This window comes from Carassius auratus, chromosome 36 (assembly GCF_003368295.1).
Source record: "Carassius auratus strain Wakin chromosome 36, ASM336829v1, whole genome shotgun sequence".
Taxonomy (NCBI): Eukaryota; Metazoa; Chordata; class Actinopteri; order Cypriniformes; family Cyprinidae; genus Carassius; species Carassius auratus.
In genome coordinates, this window is record NC_039278.1 from 17940641 (window position 1) to 17961690 (window position 21050).

The following is a 21050-nucleotide window of genomic DNA, read 5'->3' on the forward strand; positions in this document are numbered from 1 at the left end:
TGTTTTTGCCATCTAGGCCACATGCTGCTCCCATATTATTCAGACCTAGTTTTCATTGGGTGATATAAATAAATATGTGGCAAATATGACGAGGGTTTTGTAAGGGGACTCTAGAGGCTTCATCATGCATTTTGGAGAGAAGTTTCAAGAGTCTGTGTTTGTTCAATATATACACTCAACTTACTGCTATATACACAAAAAGATCCATAACCAGCAGAAAGAGGCTATATTATAAAGAAATCTAAGAAGTCTTGGTCAGGCAAATTATTAGCTCAGAAAATACATAGAATACACAAACATTAGGTGAAACAGTCCATTTTAATCTCAACTGAGCTTTTCATCTACAGTCTTTGAATAAGACAATGATTTTTGCAGTGTACCTACTGTTTGGCTCAGCTGAGAATAGGTATGTGCAGGCAGCTCACTATGTAGGTGTTCACTTTATACATATCAGAACATCAGTCTAGATTCCATGTTGCAAAAATATCTTTAACAAGCCTAAAGTGGTTAGCTGTACTGCAAAGCATTCTTGTCTTGTTTTTCAGTACAAAGATCTAAACATTCCTAAATCAAGATACACTTACTTGAAAAGCAAAATGACTTAGATTAAGTCTTGTTTTCTGAAAAACATGTCAAAACTGAGTGAGTAAAATTTCAGCTTAAAACAAGAACAAATATCTGGCAATGGGGTGAGAAAATTAATTGTTGTGCACAAACTAGTTGTTTTTTCCTTCCATTATTTTAAGCATAAACTCAAGCATAAGCATAAACTCAAAAAAAAAAAAAAAAAACAAAGAAAAGAAAAGATACACTTAATTTAATTTGATTTAGGCGTTTTTAGATATTTGTACTTGAAAACAAGAAAAAAAATACGTAAGTTAAAGTAAACAAACATAAGAAAAACTATGTTCAGTCAAATTTAAGATTTACAATTCCAAAAATGCAGAACATACAGGACAATCTAACATCAGTTAGGCTACAGTAGGTAAACCTCTAACATCAGCCTATACAAAAGTATCACAATGGGTCAAACTAGTCAGCAGAAAAGGTCAGATGAGACATGCATCATAAGACAAACAAGAAGCTGCTCCCTTCATCAACATTAAAAGTCAACATTAATTTAAAATTATAAAGTAAGATAGGTAGCACATGCCCTTTTAAGTTAACTTCAACCATTTTAATCCTCTTAAAATCATAACATAGACAATGATATTCTCTTAAGATTTTCCAGTAGGGATGACTTCAAACATGACAGCTGTGTCTATGTAAAGACTGAGCGAGTTCATAAAACAGCACTTTCCTGAAAGCTTGTTATTACTGCCATAATTCAGTCAGGCCTGATTTGCATATTTATCCTTATGCTATCTTGGTGTAAAACTCTCCCAGCTTTTCCTTCTGTCACGACAGAACTTTCCAGCACAGCTAACAGGGCAGGGTCAACTAAGCTGGCCTCTGAATTAAGTAACCTAAAAGCGATCAGTGAGAATAATTTGCATGAGGATCGTTACTTTATTGGAAGGAAATGAAACGATCTGTCTGCTCAGGGTCTGCTGACCCGAGGGGCACCGAGCCATTTGATGTCTTTCAGCTCAACAGTAGTGAATGACTTCAAAGATATCAGGACAGGTGATAAAAGTGTGAAAGAGTTTTCAGAAATACTTACAGACTAAAGTCATTCTTCACAGACTGAATGCTTAGAAAACAGATGAAGGTCTGGAAAGATTCACTAAATATGGTCCACATAAAGGTTTCAATAAAGCTATTGGAAAATACACCCAAATATCTGCTTTCATTTTCAGAGCTGCACTGTTATCATTGCAAACAACTTTTGCAACAATCAGCATCTGATATATACAGTCGTGCCCAAAAATATTGGCATCCTTGGTAAATATGATCAAATAAGGGTGTGAAAATTCATCTGCATTGTTAATCCTTTAGATCTTTTATTTAAAAAATTCACAAAAATGTATCCTTTCATTGGATAATAAGAATTTAAAATGGGGGGAATATTATTATGAAATAAATATTTTTCTCTAATAAACATTGGCCATAATTATTGGCACCTTTTTATTCAATACTTTTTGTTATTGTACGGTTGGAAGATCCAAACATGGCCAATTATAAGATTTCTAACAGAGTCAGTCACTTACTGATTTTGTATCTGTTGGTATTTGATAGAATCCATGATGCCATGTATCTAAACAAGATGTCCAGGACCTCCAGCAGAAATATAGGCCCACAACATCAACAATTCAGCAGTATTTCATTGTACACATGGGGTACTTCTTTTCTCTGTGTTCACCAAACCCATCTTGAGTGTTTGCTGCTAAAAAGCTCATTTTTTTGTTTCATCTGATCATAGAAGCCATTCCCATTTAAAGTTCCAGTCATGGCTGATAACTGAATATGCTTTAGTTTGTTTTTGAATGAGCTTGGAGAAGTTTTCTTTTAACCCTCCCAACATGTTGATGTAGGTTTTCTGAACCAGAGACTCAACTATTTTCTGCAATTCTCCAGCTGTGACCCTTGGAGAGTCTTTAGCTACTCACACTCTTCTTTTCACAATGCATTTGGATGACATAGACACACGTCCTTTTCCAGGCAGTTTTGTAACATTTTATGTTGATTGGAGATTCTTAATTATTGCCCTGATGGTGGAAATGGGAATTTTCACTGCTCTAGCTCTTTTCCTAAAGCCACTTCACCAATTTGTGAAGCTCAATTATCTTTTGCTGCACATCAGAAATATATTCTTTGGTTTTTCCCATTGTGATGGATGATTAAGGGAATTTGGCCTTTGTTTTCCCTCCTCTTTATATTTCTGTGAAACATTCATTTCATGTTTATAATCATGCTGGAGTGCTCAAAATTGGAAATATGTATGGGAATATACTTCAGAGATATTTTACTCATAAGAATTTCTAGGGGTGCCAATAATTGTGTCCAAAGAGTATTTGAGAAAAACATTCATTTCATAATGATATTTCCCCTCCGTTTAAAATTTTTATTATCCAATGAAAGGATACATTTTGGGGATTTTTTTTTTTTTTTATAAAAAATCTAAAAGATTAACAATGCAGAATAATCACAGCCTTATTTGATCATATTTACCAAGGGTGCCAATATTTTTGGCAGATCTGAAATCCTTGAAATTTGAATAAATGCATACTGTGATCAGAATTTCCCCTTTTCAGAATTTTGACTCACTTCAACAGTTCTTTGGAAGCTTAAAGGTAAGGTTGTTTCTAAATCTGACAACTTCTCAAATATATCTTTAAAGTGACACAAAAGCTCACTTTTCCCAAGAAAACATTTCTATGAAGAGACTGTTGTAAACTGACCTAACACCATAAAGTGAACACATCAAGTATCAGAAATGTTCTCATTAACAAAAATTAACTTAAGCAGTCCCATATTAGCAACATTTCAGTATACACATTTTGATTGAGAAGATCAGTTTAGATGTAATGTCTTAGTGACCTTTTTAATGAAAAATTAGAAAATGGTTCTAATAATTAAGCCAAACTGACACCTTGCAATATACATTACTGTATCTGAAAACTATTTATAAAATATTATATATAGCTAGACATTATTTACTTATAATACAATCACTATACAATGTTACAGATAATCTACCCCCTTTAAGTAACATTTCACCATCTTATTAGGATATTATGTACAATATCATATTATGTAATCAATGATTTGATAACTGAGAACTGTATCATGATATGCCTCCATATCAAATCCTAAACTAACCCTTGGCCATGCAATATCTTTAAATCAATTTGTGTAAGAAAAACTTAATAGAGCAGCAGGAACTAAAAATGAGTCTGACATCAAGTAAACCACCACAATGCTGATATAGACACTTTCCCAGAATCATTCAACATAACAAAAAATGTTGATAAAATTTAATCTAAGGTGAGGAGTTATCTTGGTTGGTCATACTAGAAATGCATTGCTGTCGACTTAATTAATAGTGAAAAGCAAATGGTCTCAGACGAAAACCTGCCAAAACACAATTCTGAAAAACCTGTCAAAGAACCATTCTCGAGAAAAAGTTAGATCTTGAGCTGCTTGTAACAATGACATCAGAGACTTAAAAAGTTTAGACTCTTCAAAAATGTACAATCGTCCAGATTTAAAAAGGACTTATCTTACCTCGGTCAGGTGAGGTGTGGGGTTGAAGCCGCACATGTTGCAGACTTGGGTGTGGCACTGGGTGCAGAGGTTGTAGTTCGGGGTCTTGGCTGGGTCTCCAGTGTTTAGCTCAGTCTTACACAGTGGACAGAAAACTTTGGGCTTTGAAGGAACTTCCTGGCGTTGTGGACCTAGCTGGGCTGTGGGTCTAGTACCCGCTGCTGGACCTGGACTAGGCCCAGGAGGTCCTGGCTGCTTCTGCGGGGGCTTGGGGGAGGAAGGTTGTTGGGCCGGCGGTGCAGTTTGCATCGGATCCACAGACATCAAATTGCTGGCCTGGTTCAAGAGTGAAGCACCGAAACCAAAGAGTTTTCCGAAGGGCTGTTCTGGTGGAGGAGGTTGACGGGATGGGGAACTTCCGGCGCTGCGGGTCTGGTCTTGTCGCTGGCCCTGAGACTGGAATCCAGGGCCTGAGCGGGACAGATCAGGCTGGGATGGGGCTTTGGCCATGCCTGGAAGAGGAATGGCACCTGGAGCAGGGGGTTTGCTTTGAGGGACAGCTTGAGGAACAGTCTGCTTCTTTGCTTCTGGGGGAGGCTGGGTCTTAGTTTGAGGTTGGGAATGGGTTTGAGGTTGGGGATGTGTTTGGGGTTGGGGTTGGGTTTGGGGCTGGGGCTGGGTCTGTGGGGGCTGTGTGGGTTGGGATACTGTCTGAGGTGGAGGTTTGCTAGGCTGGGATGGTGAGTGGATCTGCTGTTGGCTTTTCGACCGTGGCGTCTCCATATCCATCCCCAATGCCCTCTGCATTTGACAGTTCAGACACAACCACTCTTGCACCTGGGAAAGACAATGAACCAATTACTGACTATGTAATTAGATCAAAAGATCTGTCATTAATTTCACACAATGAAGAATGTCAAGGCGAAAATGTTGGAGATGATGGAGAGAGAAAGTGGTCTAGAAGACATACAATCAATTTGCTTGCAAATTTAGTAGTTTCTGAAAAGGATGTAAATAAACCCTAGCCCCAAGTCTCTGACTTTCATGCATGGCCTGTTCTACTTCTTATAGTTGTCTTACAATTTCACCAGGAGTCCACTAAAACAGAGTGGGAGAAAATAACAGAGACTCACTTTGAATGAGTAAGATCAGGATGCCCAATCTTGCCCCTTGAGGGCCACCTTTTTTCTAAAAAAAAAAAAAAAAAAACCTGCATGGAAGATTTGGGAAACCCTGGGGACTTTGATTAGCTGGTTAAGCTTCCTGAAGGTCCACTCTACAGAGTATACATCCAAGCTACTCCATTAAACCTGCCTGGAAGTTCTGAGTAACCCTGAAGACCTTGATTAGCTGGTTTAGGCATGTTTATTTAGAGTTGGAGTTAAACTCTCCAGGATGGTGGACCAGAACATCACATGTACTGTGTTCCAAACAGCACAAGAGACATCTTTGCAGGGCACCAGGGAGTGAAAATAATAAGGAATGACTATTACAGAATGAAACACAACCAGGGCACTGGGATGTGCCCTTTTTAGTTAGCAACCGCCTAGAACACCATAGCATCCACCAACAAATGCACTACAAACCACTCTGAACAAATCAGCTGTGGCAAGTTTTACGAAAACACTTGCTATAATCAACCTGTAATACTTAATATGTATAAAACGAATACTTCAGTTGGAAATAGTAGCAGAAGTAGTAACTAATTTGACCACTGGAGTAGGAAATGGGGCCGCATCAGCAGCACTAACTGCCTAACTGACAGAGCAAACACAATTACTTCATGATGACAGAAATGTGACATGCGGCTGCAGACAATTCACTAATAGGATCAAAAGGCTAAACTGACGTCCAGTCAGGAAATTTGACTTCATGAATGGATTATATCCATTTGAGAGGTTTGATGTTGAGTATATTAGCCTGTCTAGTGTCTGTCTGCTCATGCGATATTTGGGACTGACATGTTGAGACGTGAAAGCTGACATGCTGGATTTATTATAACTGACCAACAAATCATATCATGCAAAACTCTAGCATTTGACAGCTCGACTGACACGATATGACACTGGTTACTCTGGGAGGGTTTACGTTTATAGCTAGGAGAGGACTCAGATAAATGTGTGCTAAACAGCCTTCTACGAAAGCTTAGAGGCCCATGACTGTGATCGCTGCTGATAAAACAGCATTATATTTATACAAAATTGTGCCAGAGGTGGAGTAATAAACAAAAGAGCAATAAAGTAAATACTTAACACTGAAGGATGTTGATGCCTCAAGCTGAAAGAAAGAAAAAGTAAGCTTTATTTAAGAATACATTTATGTTGATTTGTTTGCAGATGCCACCTGGCATCTAAAGAAATGGCATTTAGACTTTGATCTGTGTGATGTAATGGCACAAATGAATCCCATTATGTATTTTATATATATATAGTACTAGATCTATGTACATAGATTTCCCAAAGCTTGTTGCTGAATCATGATGTTCCCACCTAGTTAAATAAAATCTTCTGATATTCTAAAATGTATTTTTCTCTATTTCTCATGGACAGACAGACAAACATCTCTCTCTGGACAAGGTAAATGTGTGTATGAAAGTGACAGACACAAACACACCTCTCTCAGGGTAACATAAGATGGCTGTCACATTGGGTCAGGTGTGATAACTGATGCCTATCAATACCACATCAGTGCTCATGTAACATCCACTGACATCATGACAGTGTGTCTCATTATTGACCAAAACAGCCATGTGCAAACAACTACCGAAAAGCTTACATGTGAATGTGAAATGATGTGTGGCAAAGTATGGTGACCCATACTCGGAATTTGTGTTCTGCATTTAACCCATCTAAGTACACACACAGTAGTGAACACACAAACACACACCGTGAACACACACCCGCAGTCTAACTCTTTATAACTATTAGGCCACAACTGCCCCAACAGCTGGCTTCCACAAAAATATTAAGAATCACAATGGTTCTCAACTTTGTTAATAATAAGAAAGGTTTTTTGAGTGGCAAATGAGCATTTTAGAATGATTTCTGAAGGATCATGTGACTCTGAAGACTGTAGTAATGATGTTAAAAATTCAGCTTCGCATCACAGGAATAAATTATATTTTAGATACGTTAAAATACAAACACGTTATTTTAAATTGTAATAATATTTTACAGTATTACTGTATTTTTGATCAAATAAATTCTGCCTTGGTAAGCATAAGAGTAAAAAATATCTTTCTGTGCCTGAACATTAAAATATTAATGTATATCAGTCACTTTATATCTTATATCTTAATAGTTACCTATATTAAATTTAGTATTATAGTTAAAACTAACTATAATAAACTAAACTTTACAGAAATTGTACTGGTCATTTTCTGCCAGGACATTAACCATTTTTCTGCAGATTTTTTTCTTACATTGTTGATATTGTAACAATATAATGCCAATATCACACTCTGAATATTGGCATTGGCATATATAGATCTCAAAAATAAATAATAAATAATACATTTTAAAAATGAACTGCAGCTTTGCCATCTGATGTGTCATTGCACTGCGGTACTGACTCATTTATCTTCTCTATGGCATTTGCACACTAACACATATGTACAAACGGTTTTCAATTAACCATTATCTGCATCACAGTACTTTTCATCTTTTTAACATGAATCCGTTTAACAAAACTAATAAGAACTACTGAAATATAATGGCTTAATGGCTGTTCCAGAAATTAAGTTTATAAGTAAATGATCTCGCTTGCAAGAGCTTCTGGGTTATGAAGAAAGATAATGAGCAGATTTCTCAAAGCCAGACGTGTCACACGCAATCATTATTCTTATGATTAACTCCAAACAATCTTGAAGGATTTAACTCGAACACAGAAATTCGTAACCTTTCATTTAAGCGCAGTAAATATATTAAAAGGCCTGAAAAATAATCAGTGCCCTTTTGATGCCCACAGTTCATCGGTCTGTGAATTCAACCAGCTGTTTGGATATTGAGTGATTCTTTGCTGAGATTTTGCAGCGTGGATGTAGCTTGCCAACAAGGGTTTGTGTGGTGGTCATCAGGTCAAACTATAAGCCTGTTTGTGTTTGTGTTTGTGTGTGCTAGTTGGTGATGATGTCTCTAGAAATGTTTGTCAATCATATTGAAGGACAGGGCAGTAGTCAGATTTAAATATCAGCAGCAGAGACAGCAGACTCTGTGTGTGTGACATGTCTGCACTTGTCATTCAAACACAGCAGATAAACACACTCAATACCCATTAGACAATGGGTAATTACAATACGACGCACACAGACAACAGGTTTGGGTCACCTGTGCCAATCTGCTCTTGTATTTGCTCTTCAAGCTCCAAAAGAGTAACAAAAACTCCATTAAAGTGATTTGTATGACCACATATATACAATAGCTTTGTCTGGAGAACTAATGGTCAGAACCAATGACCAGTAACCAATTCTGATCTTAAATCTCTGTCAAATCTGATGTTAATTCTAAATCTCTACATGATTGTGAATGAGATTTTAGAGCTTCTGCAGATAAGATTATCAATATATGGCTTGATAAACAATTGTATGGGATACTTGACTGTGTCTTTAGATCATAGAGCTTAGCCAATTATCTAATTACTTGATTGCTCCCTGCTTCTAAGCTGCCATTATGGTGAAGCCACTGGAAGTGTTCAAACGGCCATATTACTATTCTCTACCTGCAGGGGGCCTCATTGTCTGACAGCCAAAACACTAACCTAAAATCACTCTATCTGAAGTGTATCAATGACACAGGAATAGTTTTTAGGATATGTGTATGTATCATGACATGTATGTGTCCTTCAGACGCTATCTGTAATACTGATGCAATAATTCAAGCGGCATAAGTAGGGTGTGCAGTTCATACGGGACACGTGCCGGCCAGGATTTTAATATTGCATAAAACATGCAGGTATTGTATATAATCGACCATACATAATCGAATTATGGGGCTGCCCATGAGATGGTGAGATCTACTTGGAATGATCAAAGCGATGCAAATATGCGCACGTTTGTTTGTTCGTTTGACTAGAAGCGTCGCTGCACACTGATCAAAAAGACACTAAAGTAGTTGCGAGAGCGGTTCGAAAGCATAAGGATCCGTCTGCTCTGCTCTCTATAGCTCTCATGAATGTCACACAACGATCGACCTGCACAGTGCAAACAGCCAAAACCTGGATATTTTAGGCAATATTAAAATCCTGGCCGGGAGTATACAATATATACTACAATACAAGCCTCTGTTACGATATTACGATAACCTTTTATGCAGGGAAAATTCCAGACATTAAACAAATAACCATGTACAGGTACGTGCACAGTAAATGGTTATTATGATTTTTGCATCGAATGAACAGGGATATTTCAGATACAAAAATACTGACTGGTTAGGTGATGTTTTCTGATTAAAATAGTACAATTTCCTATTGATTCAATAGAATGTATGGGAATAGCAAAAATAACTCCATAGCAACATAAAACAGCTGCATAAAAACTGAGGATTTAAATGGTCTCTTTTTCCAGGAATAAAAAAAAAACGCACTTTTAAGATCAACAAGCCAGTGACAAAAAATAATGACTGCACCCATAATCTCTTTATAGGACTCCGCCCATCCCAAGTCCCGCCCTTTCTCCAAATATGGAGTTGTGTTCCAATTGTTGCTTGCCCTATTCATTCAAACTACATGTTCTCATTTTTGGCATCGCGGAAACATTTCAAAATTAAAATCTAACATTCAAAGTGACACATGCATACATACATACATACATACAATATATATATAGATTTCCATGTACAAAAATATTTACATAACATCAAACTAATATCCTTGTAGATACTGCTTAACATTTACAATGTTAGTCTTGCAAGTCTAACAATATACTGCATTCAATTGGGAGTTACACATGGACGTGCAGGATCTGTGCATATTTAACAAGCATCTTTTTTATGTGTTCTTATGTATGTGCGCAAAGATTAGATGCGATTTATGAGAAACTAAATGTGTACAGGTTCATGCTAATTTCCCTCAGAGTGCATCCACACACACATACACAAAGACACTTCTTCCACTGATTTACACCCAAATGATGGTGCAGCACCCGAGATATTGATTAGTCAGCTGGTGTGAGAGAGAGAATCCATGAGAAGAGGAGAATCTCTCACTGAGACACTGAGCTGAATACTAACACTCACATACACACTGCAGAGCACGCTGCACCCTTTACAGAGCTCGGTTATTAATATATTCACTGTACACGGCTCACACAGTCACATTTATAGAAAAGGTTCACATAAAAATGACATTTTTATTATGATTTACTCATTATATCATTCCAAACTAGGGTTTTCATAATATACTGGTCATTTGACGTTAAATGTGATATTTAAAAAACAAAATATTGATATCATGCTAATACATTAACATTAGATTAGGTTAATAATGCATCATTGTTTTTCAAAATAAATGAAATTTTATTTATGAGCGCAGCTATTTTCCTCACATATGACAAACAGAGTTAAATTTGAGTCATTTTTCGTTAATTGAATCTTCAGTGAGTTAACATGAGAAATCCTGTGACCAAATAACTGAGCCAGTGCATGGTTTAAAATTGAGAATCAGATCTGTGGATGAATTGTTCTTTTGCATCGATTCTTGTCAATGAACTAGCTGATGTGATTCATAAACTCAACCGGATGATTCATTCAACTCACCGACTCAATGATCCAGACATAGTTCAATTGAACAAGAATAAATACTAGTCTGTTTCACACACAAATCTAGACTTCACACACGTTCACCTGTACCTTTTAAGGGTGAACTATCATTATATTTAAAAGAACAGCATAAAAATTGTTACATTAGGCTATCTACTAAGGGAATTGTTAAATATGTAGTTTTGCTCTCTTCCACCTGTGCACAGTATATATTTAGTATAAGAAGGAAATAAAAAAAATCTTGTTTTACAATGCAGCTGGTGAGACAGACAGAACGAGAGGATGAAATGACATGGATATGGAGAACAGGTGAAAAGCAAACAGACAAGCAGATGGAGTCACAATCAAAGAGTCGTGTAGACAAATAGAGACACATCAGCTGCACAGACAGTCACGTCGACAGCATTCTGTGGCATAAGAGCAGAGCGACAGATAGAGGAGGCGAACTGCTGCCTGTTTCCAGACTAAAGCGGTTGAGACAGACTGAATGCTGCAGTTTCCTAACAACAAACCAAAACAGCAAAGCGCCAAGCCGAAACTGGGACAAGACGTATCAAAAGAGCATTCTGAAGGCCCCCTAATACTTTAAATATCTAACACCACACAAGAACACAACGCAGCTTCACTCCCGTCTCAACGGGCACCAGATTCATAAACAAATTCTTCTCTATGAGCATTAGACCAAACTGACAGCTTATCAAAGCATATGAAGCACAAATAAAGTGGATTAATGGAAATGTGCTGGTGAGGAGTTTTAAAGGTATACAACCAGAGTACCACAGTGCACACTTAATGGGTAGTTTATAAATGAGGTGTTTAAAGATGATTAAAAACTACATCAGTTTGCCTTAATGAATGTGACACGTTACAAGAGAAATGTTTCTGTGAGCAGTAATGATCATAATAACAAAGTAATGAGAAAACTGAACTCTCCATTAGGGAGGAAATCAAAATGCTAAGCTATAGCTGCACTCGTTGTGTTAAAATTACCTTAATTATGCGTTTGTGGCTGTAAGGTTTTCACAACCTGGTTGGAAACGTAATTGCAACACTGAATTTTATGACTGGTCCAATTTTAGGGACTTGTATACAGTGGTAAATTTTTGCATTTTTTACAACGCTTCAGTATTATACTATCACTAGTGTGGTGGTAATAATAACAATATAAATACTAAATAATGATTGAATCAAAACAATTTATGCATTTTTAACACTTCTTCAGGATAATACAATTGCTTATTATTATTATACAATACAAAATGCTTATTATTATTATTATTGCTACATCAGAAAATGTTATTGTTGTGTTTATAACAAACTATTATTAATAATTTGTTAATAATAACGATGATAATAATAATAATAATAATTAAATCTAAATAATTTATAAAATGTTTACATTGCTTCATTGTAATACATTCAATAATATCATTGCATCAAATAATTAAATTAGTAATTTATTAACATTTATGATGATGATAATAATAATAACATTTTTCAACACTGGTCATCAAATCCTCTGGTGAAAAATACAAGTCTAATGGTGGCAGGTGCAAGGTTAATTTATTCACCAAAAGCTGGCTCACTGACAGAATTTAAGGAATTTCAAGTTCATTTAGATTCAGATGTGACTAAAGATGTGGATTATATTTTTACTTTACAAAGTTGCCTGTCCATTGCTTGTCCATTCTCACCAGTTTGATTAGCTGCAGTATGAAAAGTTACAGATAGTTTGGTAGCCAACACATATTTCTGATTTGAAATTTCCAGTCACTTTTCAAGGCTTTATTATAATATCTAAATATCATAAATAATATATAAACAAACTATGCTTAACCATTAGCAAAACTAGCACAAAACAGTTGGTTAGCCACCCACATAATGATCTCTTATTCAGCGTTACGATCATCGCCATAGAAACAAATCAATTCAGAATCCAAGGACGTAAACAGCTCTGAGTTGTCAACACGTAATTATGGTAATTTCCTAAATGTTGTGAATGCAGCTTAGATGGCGAAGGCTGCAATATTCCACATGGTCTAGATGTGACCTCCAGGTAATCGAAAAGTTAGACATTTGTGCTATGTGAAACATTTAAAGGGTGTTTTCCTATCACCAAACTCACAGAAACATTAAGTGTGGAAAAAATTACTATTTCTCATAAACTATTTCTATAACTACACAGTATGCACATGAATGCATATTTTGTGCATTAGCGGCAAAAGTGGGGCATGCATCCGTCTCTTTAACACATGACAGATCCTATTGTCTTGGAGAGGCAGCGAGACACTGTGCCATTTAGAAGAAAAGAACAGTAGTGTATTGTTTGATTAATAATGTTTGCGTGGTGAGCGATGCATTCTTACTCAGCCCTCAGAGACCAGCAGCCATTTCACACATCAGTTCAATATCAACTCATGCACTTCTGAGCCAATTTTACTATGTGCTGTTAGATATGACTGAGCTAAAAGTGGAAAGTAAGGCGATAGCCACAGGCGATTAAAGTATTTGACTGAGATTAATCCCATAATTTGTGTGTGGATAAACATATATTAACACATTCTGCTTCTTTTCAGGAAAAAGTCTAAACAGTATACAGCTTTTAAGTTCAAATGCCCCTTTTAAGGCAAAAAATAATTAAAATTTAAACACAGCAAAACAATAAAATCAAACTATGCAAATATGAAAAAAAAGTAAAAATTAAATTAAATTAAACAATAGCTTGGCAAATAACTGAAGTAATATAAGCTACTGAAATAAATGAAAGCTAAATAGAAACAAAAATGTAATACAATTTACAAAAACACAAAACGAAATGACTAATATTTTAAACTGAAATGCTGATTTAAAATACTAATAAACGCTACAACAATACTATAAAATAGTATATAAATAATACTCAAATTAATGGAAATGGCTTCAGTCATCCAGGTCAGCTTCAAACATATTCCAAATCAAAAATAATATTTGACAGCAGCAGCATCATAAATGTTGTTACCTCACCTCAAATCTTAAACTACATTTTCCTTACTACTAAATATCCAAGATCCAGATATCTAAATGTCTAATATAATATATAGTGTCAGAAAATTATAAAATACATCATCCATGCACTTGGTGTAGAAAATGCATATGGTGTATATATTAAGTATTGAATGTGGTAACCAATGCTGCCTAGGCACATTTATGTAATGGTAGGAAATCAAATTAAATCAAAATGTCAGAAAATCACAAAAGCCATCATCTATGCACTTTAAAAATAAATATGGAATGTATTTAGAAATGCATATGGTACCCAAATAACGTGCAAATGCTGCTTGGGCATATTTGTGTAATGGTGGAAAAATAGCATGAAATCTCCAGGGCCGTGGCGGTGAGTGTGTGTGAGTGTATTCTTTGTGTTTGTGCTGTGATGTGTGTGTTGTAGCCCAGATGGCCCAACACTCGGTTTCTGTTGTCAGTCCCATGATGAATCCACTAGATAGCGTGAAAACAGAAAACGTGAGACATCCGAAGCCAGAATACGGGACCGATCTATTAGGTTTCACGTTCCTGTCAAAACACAGATTTGCAGAGAACTCGTGGAGCGAGAAGAATTCATGATGTTCACATTCCACCGTCATTACCCCAGGGTTTTCGGAGAGAACAGTGCTTATGTGCCAAACAAGCACAATTATTTTTAGCTTCCTTAACTACCTGATAAATTCAGACTCTCTTCTTTCTACATTTGCACATCATCCATCTGTCCGTCCCGTTCTCGCCTTTGATCCTCCACTGGTTTTCTCCGGCAGGAGGAATGGAAGATCGTTGCAGAGACAGAGCAGGATCTATAAATAGAGGATCAGCCAATGGCAGAGTGGAACCACATCTTGTTTGCTGGTGACTACTGGAGTGTGTCAGAGCCACTTTCTCTTTCCTTCTATCATTCCTTCCCCACCCTGCTATTTATTTGTCCGTATATCCCTGGATCCCACATCCCACTCAGTGTTGTCACCATCATGTCAAGCCCCTCTCTCTCTTTCTCCAGGTGTCTGTTGCATAGTGATCAGATGGCCGCTCTTTTTCCTCTTCACCAGCTGTTCTTGCTTCTTGTCTCATGTTCTCTCCGCTTTGTTCTCCAAGAGACATTTAGAGTTCAACTTTAACATGATATCTTTACACTACACTAAACCCTCTGAACAAAATATTACTACTGGAATAGTCCAACCATCATATATAGGAAGCTTCCTACTAAGCTGCAACGTAACTGAAATGACGCCTCATTAGTCACCAATTTGTAACGCTCTATATACAGTAGGCAGTAACTCACTGCATCATACAAACTGCATGTGAAGTGCAGAGGAACCCCAACTAACAAAAGAGTTTGAAGTTAGCATATTGCTTATCTAACAAAACAAGTCTTGAGTGGGCACAAATGCATTTCAGATTGGGTAATATTGTGTAAGTTAGAAAATATTTTGTTGAATTTATAATATTTACAGCTTATATTATCCAGTTTTAAATAATATAGTATTTATAAATGTGTGTGTGTGTGTATATATTTGAGTTATTACAAAAAGAAAACTATTTTATCTGGTTACAATATTACCGACTTTTTGTCCAAATTTACACTTTGGATGTTGGCTGTCATGACATATCTGTGACATTTGGGTGACTATATAATAACGCGATAAATTTCATTGGTATTTTTTATATATTTATAAAATATATATATATATATATATATATATATATATATATATATATATATATATATATATATATATATATATATATATTTTTTTTTTTTTTTTTTTTTTTTTTTTGCTGTTATTAATATTATCATTATTATTATTTTAGTTTTCTTTCTCTATTTTGATTCTTGTTGGTAATATGACTTGTGCTATTCACTGGTTGTTGAATAAAAAAAATGCTCCATTAATCCTGGTGTTATTTAATAATGCCTGAGATAATTCACTAAATCTGATCGCGTCTACAGTTTGCCAGTGGCAGAACAAGCTCTAATAGGAAATCTTGAGAGTGAAAGCAACAGTCACTAAGGAGGTGAGGCTTAGCAGAGTGTCAATTCCACATCACACCGCCCTGCACCTTATTTCTAACAAGTTCTTCCTCATTTTATTTTTTAAAGCAAAGTGATAGGAAAAGCCAGTGAACTGCTTCCACTGGTATATTTCTCACCTCTACTCTACTACATACAGCACAGTTAATAGCCTGTATTATCACAATGTCTGCTGTTTCACTAATAAATTTACGCTTGGCTCATGCTTGATGCATAAAAACTATAATTTTAACATTTGCTTTTGACATAAAAATCTAAACTCAACCATTATTGCTGTATTTCTGTTTTGCAGAGATCTTTAGTAATTTAAACCATATGCTCATAAAGCATCTGCTCTTACAGCACTTGAACTCTGAAATTACACACCAGATGACATATTTCCCATCATTTTGTCACATGTAGCTGGAACTGATAGCAGAGCTGTTAAAAACGCTGAGTTAGCGCTGTTTGCTATGTGCTGCAACATCAGTCTAAATCAAGTGTCAGAGCCACTTTGTAGTGTCCACCATTCTACAGGGGCCCAATTAATTCAGTCTTGTCTTTATAAAGCACAGCAGGGCTCTAAAACTCCCCCATCGAATTTCTCTTTTGTGAAAAAAGTGGAGATATGATAGATCATTGATATATCCGTATATCCAAGATCAACACTTTCAGCTGTTGACTCACCATACTATATACTTAGTTCACTGGCTTTTCCATTGTATATATATATAGGGTATATATATATAGGGCAGGTTCTCGTATGTTTTTAGATCCTAAGTGTCCGATCGCTACCACTTGATTACATCTTTAATTGATTTTTCTGTACATTTCTGCCAAATATAAACTGACAGTCACCACTGATAAGTAACTAAATAATACTAAATAATGTAGAAAATTCGTTTTCTATAAAGTTCCCTAATAGGGTTATACAAATAAACTTTAATTTAATTTAATTTAATTTAATTTAATTTAATTTAATTTAATTTAATTTAATTTAATTTAATTTAATTTAATTTAATTTAATATGTGAGCAATATCACACTCATAGACATGATATGGCTGTACATTGGCCAATCATGCCCACACAGCCACACAGACATGTTGCATTTATACAACAGTTTGATGGCACGAGTGTGTAAAAACATAAGAAAAACAACAGCGGCATGTCTTTAAAAATCCTCTTTTGTGAAGACCTACTTTCTTCCACCACGCATACAAATTTCAGTTTGACAGTGTAACAGCCCAAGCCTCCGTCACCAATTTGAAAACTTCAATTTAGAGCTAGTGACGGAGGAACGTTGAGTTTCTTCATTGAAGGCTTATTGTTTTACTGTATTAAAAGCTTATTATGTAGAATATTATAAGAGAGAGATGAACTGAGCGAGTTCGCTCACAAGAAAACATCAGTTTGAATGTCTGCTGAGAAAAGCAATATCTTTGTTGTACTATTCTTTCATGTGTTGAGGACAGCGCTGCTCAGTGCATTTGTTAACAGCATCTTACAAGCTATTATTAAAATAAAAATAAAAACTTTAAAGTTTCAGTCTCTGTCAATATAAAAGTCTTTACTGCTGACTCGTAAAACACTGTTTCCCAATACTGCTATTATGTACATCAAATATTATTTATTGAATAATAAACAACAAAAACAGCCATCATAAAAGTTGCTAGACAATTCAGTGAAAAGTAACTTACAAAAGCAACGCTCCAATATATAGCATTAGAGTTACACAAAAAATAACATGATGAGATTTTGTCCTCAGCCAAAACAGTTTGCTCTTGAACAAATAATAGATTAATGAGACCAAAGACTGCCCATCAGATTGACCCACAACAAATTATATCTCATGTTTAACCACTATAGAGACATCAGAGCCAGCAGCAAATTCCAGAAGATCTGGCCAAGGTGAGGCTGCTCTAGGCCACTTAATGAAGCCTGAACTCTCGCTGATGCCCTGGAGCTCACATTAGGAATTAGATTTAGAATTAGAATCCAGTTCAGGAATAAATCACACTTCAAAACATCTTTAAATACAAAAGTAATGATTTCACAATATTACTGTTTTTTGTTGTATTTTAATATTTGATTGGTAGTGTATGTAAGCCATCTTGCTTTATTTGATGGCCTAAATTAAGACCACCCATTCAATCACACATTCCTGTCTCCGAAGAGACGCATCTTTTTGACTGGCTAATACTGAACTGCTGTGTAAAGAGCTGTCATGGAAACAAATGTGATTTCAGGACACCTATTTCAGTTAAATCTGCCAGGTATAGTCAAGGATTTTAATGAGTAGTATTCCTAAAAATATATTGTGGCGAGTGGGGCGGGGCCGAGAGGCGTGGGAACGAGGGGTGGGGCGCAGGTGTAGCTCATCTCCAATCACTACACCTGTCCTCACTCCTCATTCCCACGCCTCTCGGCCCCGCCCCACTCGCCACATATATGCTTACAGCTTCTTTCTTCTTTACTTTTAAAGGGAAAGTTCACCTAAAAATGAAAAGTCTGTCATTATTTACTCACTCTTAAACTTTATTTATTTTCATCATGTTCCAAAATGATGAACACACAATAAAAGTATCATAAAAGTGATACTTGTACTATATTTTCCAAGACTATAAAAACTCATACAGTAGTTTTTTTGAGAGGAACAGGCCAAAAGTCATTATTCAGTAAAATGCTTTCTCTCTGCTGATGTTCTAGAATCAAATATATGGCACCACTGATGTCAGTGGAGCTTCTATAGATTGATAGATTAATTTTGTTTTCAATATATACATATATATATATATATATACATATAGATGAACTAAGATGTTTAGATATAGGCTAAATGGCTTCTGTTGGTTTTGGCTAAACTCCACATTAAATATTGTTCAAAAGTTTGGGCTCATTCAGATTTTTTAAAAAGGTTTTGGAAGTAATCACTTATGCTCACCAAAGCTTTGTTAATTTGATCAAAATACAACAAAAAATGTAATATTGTGCAATACTATTACAATTTAAAATAAATGTTATATCTTTCTGAATATATTTTCAAACGTTATTTATTCCTGTGATCAAAGCTGAATTTTCAGCATCATTACTCCAGTCTTCAGTGTCACATGATCCTTCAAAAATCATTCTAATATACTGATTTGCTGCTCGAGAAACATAAATGTTTAAAAATATATATGCTGTGCTGCTTAATATTTTTGTGGGGGGGGGTCATTATTTTTTGACTAAATAAGTTAGTTATTTAAAAAACTTTAAAAGAACAAATTTATTTGAAACTATTTTTTATAACTGTAAAAATGTAACTTTTAATCAGTTATGTAAAGGTAGCATAATTGCTGAATAAAAGTATTAATTTCTTTCAGAATCATGAAATATCTTACTGACGCCAAACTTGTAGCTCATACTGTTATTCATCAGGACAGGTCAAGTTGCTAAATACTGAATGTGTGTTGATAACCATGACAATTTCTAAACTATTTTTGCAGCTTAGTTTCCATAAATATTCTCAAAGGGCTGGAAAGAGATTACTATAGTGATGTAACAGATATGCAGGTCAGCGATTCATGGGTTAAATTCTGTTTTATAAATTCAGACTGTTGGTACTAAATGCCAGCCTGGCTGGACTTAAACTATTTACGATGCCCATGCGAGCTTCAAAGAAGAAACGAAAACCCCCAACCCAAATTCTTCCAACACTGGAGACAAAGGAACTTTTCGTATAAGTTCCTTACTTTCATTTTATTATTAATATGTATTTTAATTATGTTTATGGATTGCATAAAATGGTTAATCCTTGTTATGTGAAGAGTATAAGTTGCAAGCTTATACTTTAGGAAATGTCTTTCCTCACTTTAACTTCCTCAAAGAGAGCCATGCTTCTGCAACCCCCACTTTTGCAGGTCGTAAAGTTTACGACCACACAGGACAGGAGAGAAGCCAAGTCACTGGCTTCTTTTTGAACAATGCATTCTATGGAATGTATTCATTAACTTTCTGTTTTCATGTTTTATAAATGTATTACGTATTCCCTTTTGGTACATTTAGATGTTTCCCAACATCTGCAGTGTTATCATGTGTTAAACAAATCTTTAAATGTGTAATTCGATCTAAAAATTAGATCTTTGGTCATATATATATTATGTCTAGTCTTGTTCTAATCGTCATGCTTTGACAGACCCATTTATCTAGAGCAAAGTAATGAAAAATGTATTTAATCTGGAATAATGAACTTGCTTTAATATTCCTGATGAAATCGGACAGGCCCTAAATCATCAGGGGTTTGTCTCAACCGAGACAAAGGAACTTTCCCTCCGCTTCAGATCGCGGACATTCATTGGATGCTCCCTCGAAAATGGGCGTGAACTATTTCAAGCTATAAGAATTGACCAAACAAGGTCCACCCTTCTCTTTTTGCTCTTCTTCCCGTTCTCCGTTCTCGGACACGTCGCTCCGCGCGGCCTCGGGCCGCGCTTGGTTCTCCTCCCCCTCAGCACACGGACTGAGGAGAGGAAAGCCATTTTCATGGCTCATTTGGAAACTTTCCTTTTCGTTTCGTTCTTTTCTTTTCTTTACTAAGTTTATTCAACTATTCGCCTCTCCACACAATGAAGACGAATTCTGGAACATTGTTTGTTGAACCTTTCAAATACCCGCGCGAAGATGAACGAACACCTCTTTGCAACAAAGGAACACGTGACTCCACGCTCACGCCAAGATCCAGCGCAGCTTGCGCGCGCGTCACACGGCCTCCGGCCCACGCGCGCAGCTTTCAAAGGACCACGTGACATCACACGTGCGTCGCCGGTACCCACGCTCACCCACTGGGCCATGCAAGTATCGTTTTCTATGGAGATTTAAATGCTGCTTTAAAGTGTTGCTATTATTTGATTCGTTGTTGGTTCCACTAAGGTTTACTGACTGATTTTCATACCTGAGCTCATTCTGTGATCTCTCTCGCTTTCTACACTTCTCTCTCTCTCTCTCTCTCTCTCTCTCTCTCTCTCTCTCTCTCTCTCTCTCTCTCTCTCTCTTTTATTTGGATTCCGTTGTCTTGTAAATGTTTATTGTCTGTATTTTCGTACGCATATTTACTCTGTGTGATTTGTAGTTGATG

General features: G+C 36.0%; 1 protein-coding gene across 1 annotated transcript in view; it reads right to left on the reverse strand.

Moving 5' to 3' along the window:
• LOC113055488 (protein bassoon-like) overlaps positions 1 to 4994 on the reverse strand; it is a 48703-nt gene extending 43709 nt beyond the window's left edge. The window contains exon 1 of the mRNA XM_026221842.1: positions 4168 to 4994. Coding sequence (XP_026077627.1) covers positions 4168 to 4953 — 786 coding nt within the window. The 5' untranslated portion in view covers positions 4954 to 4994. The remainder of the gene's footprint in view (positions 1 to 4167) is intronic.
• Between the last annotated feature and the right edge of the window lie 16056 nt (positions 4995 to 21050).